The sequence below is a fragment of the Malania oleifera genome, chromosome 10 (assembly GCF_029873635.1).
Source record: "Malania oleifera isolate guangnan ecotype guangnan chromosome 10, ASM2987363v1, whole genome shotgun sequence".
NCBI classification, from domain to species: domain Eukaryota; kingdom Viridiplantae; phylum Streptophyta; class Magnoliopsida; order Santalales; family Ximeniaceae; genus Malania; species Malania oleifera.
Window position 1 is genome coordinate 28,454,523 of NC_080426.1, and position 12,487 is coordinate 28,467,009.

Genomic DNA, 12,487 nt, shown 5'->3' on the forward strand with positions numbered 1-12,487 from the left:
GGCATGGAGCAGACTCAGAGGCATATACAATAGTGCAAGAGTTGGCAGTTTGGGACTAAGCATTGACCAATAGAGGTTATGCTAATTAAATTGATTCCTAGTTTGCAAGAGTTGGCAGTGTGGGACTAGGCATTGGCAAATAGAGGTTATTCTAATTAAATTGATGCCTAATATACATGGACATATGGGATTATTAGTTGTCAGCGGATAGATGGTTATCCATCGGATATAATCCTAAATCTGCCAATCGACTCATTTAGAGGCGGATAAAAAAAGTTCAAACCATATTCGGTTCATTTAATGTGCGGATCAGTTGTGAATCAGTTTAAGTATGTTGGATTCGGTTCGGATCAATGGATTTTTATCCATTTTTCTAGGTCTAATGAATGCCGCTTTAATTACAAATGAAGTTGTGGATGGCTACATTTTCAATAACGCCCTTTTGAGGAAATGGCTTTAGAGATTCATGATAGAAGAATCACTTCTGGAGGTAGTCATTGCTACCAAGTATGGCCTCCATCATGATGGCTGGGCCTCAAAAGGGTTGAAGGAAGCCCAAGGTACAGGTGTTTGGAGTGGAGGTACACTAGGAGAGGATGGGAGAAATACTTCTCTTGTTTACTTTCAAGTAGGGAACGGGAAATGTATGTTCCTTATGAATGATACTTGGTGTGGCAAGTCCCAGCTCAGCACTATTTACTCTTCTTTCTTCAAGCTAGCATGTGACGAAGATGCCCTCATTTGCCAGCACTAGGCGTTCAATAATTAGGGGATGTTAGCTTTTTGATTGGGAGTTTTATACTAGCAGATCTGTACAGAAGCCTTTACAAAATCTAGTGTCTGACCACCTCCAATGAGCCCAGATGGGTTGCAACAGCTTCCCTTAGAAACTCATTTATACAAGTCCTCCTTTTCCCTAAAATTTTCCATTAAACTACTTAAAAGATAAATAGTTTCTATTGTTGATCTCCCAGGCATAAAATCAAATTGATTTTTTGAAATCTTTGTTTCTAATCTTATTCTATCTTCAATTCCACGATAGTTCATAATCTTAATTCCGCAATAGGTTATAGTTTTGAATGTCGCTTTGTTTTTATATAGAGGTACTAACGTACTTTTCCTCCATTCTTCTGACGTTTTATTGGTTTATAACATTATTGAATAGATGTTAACCAAAAAATTCCTTTATCCCCTAAACATTTCCAAACTTGAATTAGATTTTATCTGGTCCTATAGATTTCCCACTTTTCATCTTTTTTAATGCCATATTAACTAAACGGGCCTTGAGTTTTCAATAGCGAGTAATGTTGAATTGAATTCATATATTTGAAAGATAACAAAATTAAGGTATTATTATGTTCCAAATCATTTTTATTTGTGTGAGTGATGTATTTTCCACTAACATTATTTTTGTTAGCAAGTGGATTAGCTGTGGAAATTGGAATTTTAGAGGTTGTTCCTTGCATCGAGTGTCATGGCGAAGGAGAGAATCGTGTCTTCCATTAAAAAGAGCCACATTGTGCCAGATTTCATCTCCCCATCCTATCCATTTCCACAATCCTACATTCCTATATCATAAGTCTTTCGAACATCTTTCGTTATCCACTCATTAGCTTGAAGCCCATACTTGGAAGCTACAATCTTACTCCTTAAGTTCTTCTTTTCAACCATGAAGCACCAAATGCACTTACTAAGAAATGAGAAGGGATTTATTGAAGTTGGTGAGAGATTTACTTTCCAAGCCCCAAGTTTCAAAAATTATTTAACTACCACTTAGCTAAGTTGTACTTAACCTCATCCCCGAAATTACTGCACACTAATCTCTTTTGGGGTGTGCTCCATACTCTTTGCACTGATCTAGGGATGGGAAAGAGGGGCATAGAAGTACACGGGCAGATTGGCCATTATACTGTTAGTGACAGGTAGTCTTCCTCCCTCAAAAAGGATTTGCTCTTCCAAGCAGCTGGTTTTTTCCTTAAAATTTTCAAGCCCCCTTCCCTCCAACCCAGGGAAAAAAGGAGAATCCCAATGTGTCATCAATGTGTCAACTTAAATCGACAATATGCTCAATTGACGCCCCACAAAAGTTCATGTTATCATCAACAAAAGTTTGTGCAAAATTTTCAGGCATTCACTCTGATACCTCTTTCTCACCAAAGCCCTTAATAAGGTAGATGATAATGGTGTAGACCAATATTACACTAAGGATCTCCATGATTAAGATAAACAACAAGGTTGAGAGAGGATTCCCTGCCTATGACCTTTGATAGATTTGAAGAAGCCTCTGGGTTGCGATTTACAATGGCTGAAAAGCTTAGGGAAGAGATGCACTTTTTAGTCCGTCTGCACCATTTCTCACCAAAACCCGTTTATCCATTATATATAGGAGGAAGTCCCACGAAACATGGGTGAAGACTCTCTTGATGTCTAGCTTGTAGATAATCCCATGTCTTCACTCTTTATGTGGGTGTCAACCACTTTATTTGTAACAAAAGCAGCATCCGGATTTGTTGCCATTCAATTACAGCAAATTGATATGGATAAATAACTTCTCTCATCACCTTTTTCATCCCAGAAGCGAGCATTTATGGAATGAGCTAGTAGGCAATCTCATCAAGGCCAATAGGATTGAAATATTTGATATTGGTGGCACCACCATTTTAGGTCCACAACTACAGAGGTTGTTTAAGGCTGTCCACAAAGTCCCCTATTGCATAGAAATCTTAAAAAATCATCACATGCAAACATGCTTTTTGACAACTTCCCATTTGTTTCCCAGAAAGCCATAGTGAAGCTGTTCTGCGCTGGATATTTATTACATGGCAATTCTATAGGGAAGTCAGAACCTTTTATGAAATATTCATAATTTTCTTATGGTTTGTGCATTCGGTCCCCTTCTATGCGAGGTGCCAAGGCTTGAAAATGTGCAAATAGCATGAATTTTATGAATGCTACAATAAGTGGGTCAACTCGGGCACTCTGATAGTTCGGGCCAAGTTTGGCCAACTCACGACAGGTTAGTTGAGTTAGAAAAAGAGTTGATGATAATCCATTTTCTTAGAGAGATATTTCTTGACCAGGTGAGGTGGATCAATATCCTTCTAAGATGCACATGATCCTCCTTATTCCACTACCACAAAGATTCTTCCTTGTCCAAGCACTATATGGCCTAAGTTGCGCCACAGTATGAAGCAAAATATTTATGTAGGGCTCATAAGTTTTAAGGACCATGCAAGATGGTCAGGTATTGATATTGCTTGCATCAATATGAATACGAACATTTTTCTTATAAATGTAGGATAGTTTCATATCTTGACCTATTCTGTTTTTAAAATTTTTTTTAATGGTAAAGTTGCTGATTTATATCACACCTTCTGTGAGAAAAAAATTGAAGATTCCCTTGTTTAATTGTTTCTTGTGATCCTTACAACATGTTTATGTGACCCCTGGTAATTTTTATTATGATACTGTTCTCAATATATTGAAGCTTCCTATGTATGTTTCTTTTTGTTAAAGCTTGATATACATTGTTGGCCCACAACCATTAGCTTAAGCTTTTAGGTAAAGTGGTAATCTAACATGGTGTTTGAGCTGATTACCAGGAGGTCCTAGGTTCTAGTCTTGTTGCCTCCATTTATTGTGTGTGTTTAAAAAATATTATTGTGTCCCCCATCATGGGTGTTATTTATTGTGTGTTTATCTTTCTCAATGCTGTTGGGCTACACATGCGGGGGAGTGTTAAAGCTTGATATACATTGTTGGCCCACAACCTAATAGCATAAGCATTTAGGTAAAGTGGTAATCTAACAACTTTAACCAATTTTCTCATTACTTTCTTGGTCATCGTGAGCTCAGGTTCGAGCGCTAGGAAGAAATACAAGGGGTTCTGTTGCCATGAGGCTAAAAGAAGGGGACAAAATGGCATGCATGGATATAATACCTGCAGCCATCTGGAAAGACTTGGAAAGGGCATCAGCATCTTCCCAAAGAGGGTAATTTAGTAGCCATTTTATTGGATGCTTTCCACTTTATTGTGTTTTATTAGAAATAGTAGTATAAACTCTGCTCCGATTTGTATAGTTATATGTTCATTGCTGTATCACACTTGAATGGAATTTTAGCCTTATCTCACTGTCCAATTTGCTAAAGGTGAGTAATCTATCTGTCTTTGTGGTTCCTTGTAAGGAACCTGGCTGTGCCTTTGAAAAATTGTCTTTGATGTTGTTAGGCTTGCCTTTGCACTTGTTTTCATCTTCAAAACCTTCCCACTTTTTGGCATTGTATTCTAGTGCTACTGGTTTATTTTAAAGCAGTTTTTCTATTATACGCTTGAATATCATTTTCCTCATATCTTGGAACAGTGAAAAGGGTTCCAGTGGTCCGTGGTTGCTATTTGTGTCAGAGAGTGGTTTTGGGAAGCGCGTTCCCCTCAGCAGTTTCCGCCTATCATCTTTGAACAGGGTTGGTTTAATAGGCTACAAGGTATGTTGGATATTGTGATACTTTTCTTATTCACAAAATCAGTTGAGATGTTATTTTGTTCATATTGATTTATTTCTACGATAACATTTTTCTGCTCTCTATCTCAGTTTTCATTAGAGGATCGCTTGGCTGCTGTGTTTGTGGTTGGATTCTCGTTGGCAGGTAATCTTATAATTTCAGTGCATAGAGGTAGTTTTTTGGCAATAATTTGAGCTTTGTTTAATTCTTAAATCATGCTTAAAATCATGCTCCTGCGTGTATTTAACAGAAGATGGTGAAAGCGATGAACAAGTGCTTCTAGTAAGCCAAAGTGGGACAGTAAATAGAATTAAGGTTCGTGACATTTCTATACAGTCACGTTACGCAAGGTGAGGATGAGCAAACTTTTATTGTTGGTTTATTCTTCTATATTTTGTACTATATAGGGTTTCCTACTGAAAATTTTTGCTTTTACTCGGGAGAAGTTAATTCATGAAAGGAATGTTTTGTTTATTTAGATTTGAATGACTTCAGATTTTACGATATGGCTACTTATTATTTGAATTTAGTTGGCTCATTTGAATTTGTGATGGCAGGAGTACTCACTGTTTTCCTCATTGGAAGATATTAGTTTTTGATTAATGTTTTACGGTTGTGTCATGCTGGAAACTGTTTGCTCTGAACTCGTTGTATGAACAGTAACAGAAGTGCAGGACTTGGGAATTAATAAGGGAAATTGATTACAGTTGACTGAAATATCTTTGATTGTTTAAAATGTTGGCATTAGACATTGTGGTTTGTAGAGGTTTGCTCTGATATGAATATGATATTTTACCTTTTTTTTTCTTTTGTTTTGATTTGTAGATTCAGATATATTAAGAATATGCACTACGTTGGTTTTAAAATAATGCACAAATATTAGGCTGTTAACTTCCTATTTGAAATGGAGGCTTAGGGCTTAAGTTTCTCTACTTTCAACAAAGCCCTTCTTGGGAGATAGCTTTGGTGTTTCATGAAGGAAAGGGCCACACTTCTAGAGGGGAATCATCACTTCAAAATATGAACTTTAGCATAATGGTTGGTCCATTAGAGTTGGAAGAGGAGCTTTTGGGGTTGGATTTTGGAAATTCACCAGGAAAGGTTGGGATGATTTCTTCCATATCAGTTCTCAATGATGATTTCTTTTGGCCTGACATTTGGTGCAGCCAATATCCCCTCAGTTTAAAATTTCCTTCCATTTTCAATTTGACCTCAATAAGGATGCTCTAATCGGTTGGAACCTTCAAATTACAGTATAAAAGAACTTTTAGAATGTTCCCTTGAAATGTCTTCCATTGGAAAATTCCCCATATTGCAGATTTATATGGCAGCTTTGCAAATTTCAATATAGAATACTATTGATCCCATGTGGGGCCTGGATAAAAATGGTAGATTTATGGTCTGATCTTATTATAAGAATCTCACTCCCTTGGTTGCAATCAGCAGCAACTTCCCCTTGAAAATCATCTGGAAATTAGCAGCCCCCACAAAGGTTGCTTTCTTGGCGTGGGAGGCAACTCTTGTATTCTTAGTCTTACTTTGATAACCTGCAAAAAAGGGGACTGCCCCTTGTTAATTGGTGCTTCTTGTGTTTGAGTAATGCTGAATCTGTGGATAACATCCTCTTGCACTGCTCCTGGACCAGGAACTTTTTGTACTTGGCCCCTTCTATGGTCAGGCAGTGGTGGGTTATCGCCAGAAGAATAGAATAAGAGTTATGGGACTGCAAAGGTATCAGATCCTGCAAGGAAAGGACAAAGCTTTGTCTCTCGTTCCCTTTGCCATTTTTGGTTTGTGGAGGAAAAGATATAGGAGAACTTTTGAATTTAAAGACCACTGGATTGCTAGTGTGACAAGCTTATACTGGGTGTTTTTAATGACACTCTCGTAATTCTCGACTTTTATGACACCCTGCAATGGATGGTGATTTCCTTTAGTTGTATGTACTTGTGTGGCATACCCTTGATGTCGTTTAATGAATTTTCTTTACTGAAACAAAAAACTATGGCACACAGAAATTTACTTTTTCCCTCTTTTCTGTACCAGTCCTAATTTCCATGTAAGACCACAATTATCTATAAACTGAATGAACGCTCACTCTTGAGATGTTGAATGTGGAGGGAGCGATATCCGACAATTCCTTAGCCCACTAACAACCAAGAAAAAGAATGTTAACCTGGAAAAAAAAAAAAAGGAAAAAGAAATAGATGGTTAAAGCAGATTCACCCTCAGCTTTAAAAAGTATCAAGATTTCCTCCCTTTTGAAAATTGTCAATAATCAACATTTTTCCTGAGTTGCTTCTGAGCCCAGAGTTGACTTTGGTTGGGCCTCCATGTTCCAAGACTGCCTTTCAAGGAAATTTTCCATTATTCTAGTCCACCTTTCAATTTAGTTATAAAAAAAAAAATTCAGTCTAAAGTTGCGCCTTTTAGCTGGTTTCCATCTAATTTCTATTCTCTACCTAGTACCTACATTGGCCATATTCTTTTACAAAAGTGAAGAAATTTGAGATAGAATCTAGTTCCCGGTCTTGATCATGTGGCATGCCATTTCATCACCTATATGCACTAGATTGGTTTTAGAGCACTCTTTTCTTTAGCTAAGTTTGCACAAATCAGGGAATTTCATCAGAAATTCCTCCGGCCTTTCTAATCCACTCTTTTCTTTAGCTAAGTTTCCCAGGAAGGGTTTTATTAAAATGAATGAGGAACTTGATTCCTAGACCTCCTAGATTTAGATGTTGTCACTACCTTTCACTTATTAAGGTGATACTTGAACTCGTCTCTTATACTGTTCCACTCCCATAGGAACCCCTTTTGCATATCCTCATGTCTCTTTGCAACCAAGCTTGGTCTTGGAAGAGGGACATAAAGTAGACTTGCAGATTTGAAAGTGTGCTACTTAAAGAATCTGCTTCCCCTATTTTGCAGATAACTCCTTTTCCACTCAACAAATTTCTTTTGGAAATCTTCTGCAATTGGTTCTTAAATAGATTTTCCTTAAATTTGGCTCTCAAGAATCAGCTAAGTGAACCTAATTTACAACTCACTGAACCCTGAATGTTTGCCAGAAACTTTCCTGCATCCCATCTCCCAGGGAGATTCTTTAAAAACCAAGTTTTTTATTTGCTCTGAACTTAATGTTTCTTAAGGACAAAAACATATATGTGTTCACTCTTCATGGGTTTTTTTAGGTTATTATCAAACTGCCACCTTAATTTTGGTCACTCACAATTTGCCTCATGGACCAATCAATTAGATTCACATAGCTCTGATGCATATTTGATATGTCCTACTATGTATAATTCCACACTTCTGGATAAATATGCATTGGCTTACTGTAAAACAGATAGGGGAAACACTTTTAAAATAGCAAGATGCATTTCATATTTAAAATTTCATTCAACTCTACTCCACAATAAATAATGGTGTCATCCACAAAAGCAAGATGAGCCTTCTTTTCCCGTTCGTTCTGAAAATCCTGAAAATCCTGCAAGAAGTCCCTGGTCTGCTGCTCTAGTAAGTTTCTGGCTGAGAAGCCTGTATCAAAATGAACAGAAGGAAGAAATGAAGTTGTCCTTGGGTGTTGGCGGTTTTTATTCCCTATGAGAGAGGTGGAGATGGAAGCGATACTGCAGAGGAACATCCTGGACTTTTTCAAGAACTCTTTGCTGGATCTGCCAGTCAGAGGTGTTGTTCACATTGTAGTTTGGGGAGAATCCTGCCTTGTCTTTAGTAGATTGGTTCTTGGTTTGATTCGATTGGAAGGAGCACTGACCCAGTGCTTTACAGAAACTTCTTCCTAGGCTGGTTTTTATCATCACCCTTTCTTGTTGGAGATGCGGTTCTGAGAGACTCAATACCTCTTTAGTTTGAATACTTGTGGCTTGAGGCATAAGGATTTAACGAGTGAGTGACAAAAGGGTGGCAAGGGATAAGCATAAAGGACATGGTAGATATATGGTGATTTTTTAATTGAAGGGGCCCCAAGACAGAGAGATGAAACCAAGATTGAGGACCACTGCATTAAACTTTCATGAACTTGTCAATATCCCTCAATATTTTCAAATTCCACCAACTTCAAAATCGAAATGGCAGTTGGTTTCCTTCTTACAAGTTTTCCATCAAAATTTCGATGAATCATCCAAACTTTATTGAGATCTCAAAAATTTTAGGAAATTTGTCATAATTTTAACTAAATAAAATTTCTTTCAATTTAAAATCTGATATTCAAAGCCCAAATTGAAATTCCTGTCTTAATTAATCTTTTTTTATTTATTAAAACTAAATGTTATTACAAACAAGGATATCTATTATATTGAAATTGTATAAAAATTTAAATTTTATATTAGTTTCAACATTTTATTTGACCATTTAGGTGAAAATTATCTTTGTTTGTAAAATAAATGATGTAAAACTAAATTTATTTATGAATTTAATTTATGTTAATTTAATGTCTAATATGATTATTATATTACTGTGTCGCAGCTCATACATCACATGCAGGTCATTGATGTATTTTATTTATAATATTTTAGTTCTGAAATTTTGCATTATTTTGTTTATTAAAAATTTCTAAATTCATAAAGAATTCCAGCTTTACTATTTATTTCCATAATTTTTTAAAACTAAAATTGAAATCATTGACTTGAAGGTTGAAATTTCGATAATTTTGTAGCCTCAACATTTTAGTTAATTAAAATTTGCGACCTTGTAAGTCAAGAACTCTTTGGCTAAAGGGAAGTTAAAACATGAAATACTTTCAGAGTTGTTGACATAAGCTCAAGGGGCTATGGGCTGGACTTTGGTTTTGGGTTGCCACCATCCTAGTGACTGTTGCAACCATCTCTGACTCTTTGAGAATTCCCTCGCTCCTGTATCATCAATATTGTTGCCATTGAAAAATGGGCAATTAAGAAAAAACATATTCAAAAGTAAAAGTTGTCAAAATGAGAACGCTAAGGTGGATGAGTGCTATAAAGTTAAAAAGTGAAACATATTTTTGGCATATTTTTGGTAAGTTGAGCTGGTTATTGTCAATGGCAGTAGAATGTGTTGGGGTAGAGATCTAAAACTTGGAATGAGTTAATGATAAAGATTTAATAGTCCTTATATTATTGGAGGAAATTGCCAACTTGTTGGAAAAGGATTCATGTAGCCAACCCTGCATAGTGGGACTTAAGGCTTGGTTTATTGTTGTTGTTGCTGTTGTAGAGCATATTACAGGTATCATAGGTAGTGGGGGCACGTGGACAATATCTTGGTGCCTTCTCATGCCACTATTGATTTTTTGTCATCTTCACATTCTTAAGGCCATTGTCATCATGCCAAGCAACTTGCCTTCTGCTGTTGATGATGTGTTCATTTGCTGCCAGGTAAACTATGTTGCTTTTCCGAGCTGAATCCATGCATTTATGAGATATTCCTAAGCTTTTCATATAGTACTGTCTCAATTCTCTACAACATATGGGCGATAAAATATTTTTAGAATCAAGAAAACATAATGATTTTCGTCTCTATTTTCAGTCATCCATTGATGTCTTGCAATGGGTTTATCCAATTTTTTCTTATCAACGTATCTTTTTTCTTGGTATCTTTGATTAGTCTGGTGCTTATTCTTATGGATTGTTGTGTTGTAATAAAAAAAAGTATACGGAAAGAAATTTATTTATTTTTTTTGTATTGAATTTATATTTTTATTTTAACTACTAATCATATTTTTATCCTATTTTATCATGTCATGCTAATTTCAGCTCTACTTTCCCAGAGTATTTTTTTCCAAGTGTAAAAAAATTTCTCATTTTTTATGTATTTTTTGGCTCCTCCTTTTTGTCCAATCCTTTTGCCTGGATCAGTATAGTCTTGGTGACAGCCCTACTGTTCCTGTTCAAAGACTGCCCGTTTTTGGTGCCAAATCTTACATTTGACTGCCAATCCTGATCACTCAAAGCCTTTGCAGTGTTCTTGAAATGGAAATCATTGTACTTCCTCATTTAATGCTTCATTATTTTTACCACTGGGCGTCCTCGCTACACTTGACATCGTGTGGGCTTTTAATCTGCTGTATAGTTTCCTTTGGATTTCTGCTTTGCTACTTAATTTGCCATTCTGCATAAGTTTGGGGATCAGTCTTGACAGGGTGTTGCAGATATTCCAATAAACATTGGGTTGGCACGTTGGACTATTTATCTGTAGTGTGTGCCTATGGAGAAATGATCTACAGATTCAGCTGTATGCTTAAGATTTTGTCAACAATTGCTTATGACTGAAATACTGTAGCTTCAGGTAATTTGTTGATGAAGCCCTTTGTTAATTCTTCACGTGATTTTTGTGTGAATAGGTATGGTTCCAAGGTTCCCATCCCCTGGTTATTATCTTGGTGACCCAAAAATATAACTTTGGAGATGCACACTTATAGAACGTGTGAACTGTATTAGCCAAATGAGAGCAAGGCCGGTGTTCTTGTGGACCTGGCTACCGTATGATCACTGCATTATTATTCCTTTTCTCCTGATAACAAAAGAAAGATATATTAAAAAAGGGAATATACAAACTAGATGAGGATATGAAATCGTAAAAACAAAATTAATAACAACGACGACAACAAACAACAATAACAAGGCATAAGTCCCACTAAGTGGGGTTGGCTGTATGAATCCTTTTCTACCTATCCACTCACTCAGGTCATTTTCGTTGACTAACTCGAGCTATTAAATCTTTTCTCACCATCTCATTCCAATTAATTTTAGGTCTTCCCCTCTCTCTTACTGGTGCATAACTTGGCTTACGTTGTAAGTGCTCAAACAATCTAAGTTGTCTCTCCCTTATCTTATCTCTATTAGTGTTATGCTCAACTTATTGCAAACATATTTGTTTTTATCCTTTAACTTTACACCACTCTTCCACCTTAACACGTGCATTTCAACCGCTTTTACTTTTTGAATATGTTGTTTCTTAGTTGCCTAACATTTTGATGCATATAGCTTAGCTGGTCTTATAGCTGTCTTGTAAAATTTTTCATTTAATTTTAGTGGTGCTTTGCGATTGCACATTTGCACATTACACCTGTAGCAATCCACCATTTTACCCGGCCTACTTTAATTCTATGTATTACATCCTTATCAATTTCTCCCTCCGCTTGCATAATAGATCCAAGATATCAAAATCTACTAGTGTTATTGAGTTCTTGATCATCAAGTTTAATCTTATCTTCAATATTGCTCCTTACACGCAGAAATTGCATTTCGTATATTCTGTCATGTTCTACTTATCGTAAGCCTTTAGACTCACACTGTTCAACCTGCTAATTTATATTTTACCTCACTCCTGCTTTCAACAATCAAAACAATATCATCTGCAAACAGCATACACCATAAGATCTTGTCTTGGATATTCCTTGTAAGGTCATCAATTACTAAATCGAACAAATAGGGGCTTAAAGTGAAGCCATGCACATATTGTGATTGGAAATTCTCTAAATTCTCCTCCTACTATCCTAACGCTAGTTGTTAATCCATCATACATATAAGGATAATATCTGTATATTTGTTGCATACTCCATATTTTTGTAAAATCCACTAAAGAACTATCTTAAGTACCCTATCGTATGCTTTCTCTAGGTCAATAAAAGTCATATGCAAGTCTTGCTAACACCAATCGTTACTCTATCATACATATAAGAATAACATTACTATATTTGTTGCATACTCGATACTTTTCTAAAACCCACCAAAGAATTTTTCTAGATACCCTATCATATGCTTTCTCTAGGTCAATGAAAACCATATGCATGTCTTGCTTCTTTTTCTTGAACTTTTCAATTAATCTCTTTAGTAAATAGATAACTTTTGTTGTCGATCTCCCAAGAATAAAACCAAATTGATTCTCTAGACCCTCATTTCTATTCTTATTCTTTAGAAATGATGGTCTTGGGAAAAAGGAAAAAAAAAAAAATCTAGAAAACCTCTCTTGAAGCCCTTCCCATCAC

At 36.1% G+C, this 12,487-nt stretch overlaps 1 protein-coding gene across 1 annotated transcript in view; it reads left to right on the plus strand.

The window, feature by feature from the left end:
* The window catches only part of LOC131166806 (DNA gyrase subunit A, chloroplastic/mitochondrial), an 82,377-nt gene that overhangs the window by 68,669 nt on the left and 1,221 nt on the right, over positions 1-12,487 (plus strand). Inside the window, exons 23-26 of the mRNA XM_058125392.1 lie at positions 3,856-3,992; positions 4,362-4,482; positions 4,590-4,644; positions 4,751-4,850. Coding sequence (XP_057981375.1) covers positions 3,856-3,992; positions 4,362-4,482; positions 4,590-4,644; positions 4,751-4,850 — 413 coding nt within the window. The remainder of the gene's footprint in view (positions 1-3,855; positions 3,993-4,361; positions 4,483-4,589; positions 4,645-4,750; positions 4,851-12,487) is intronic.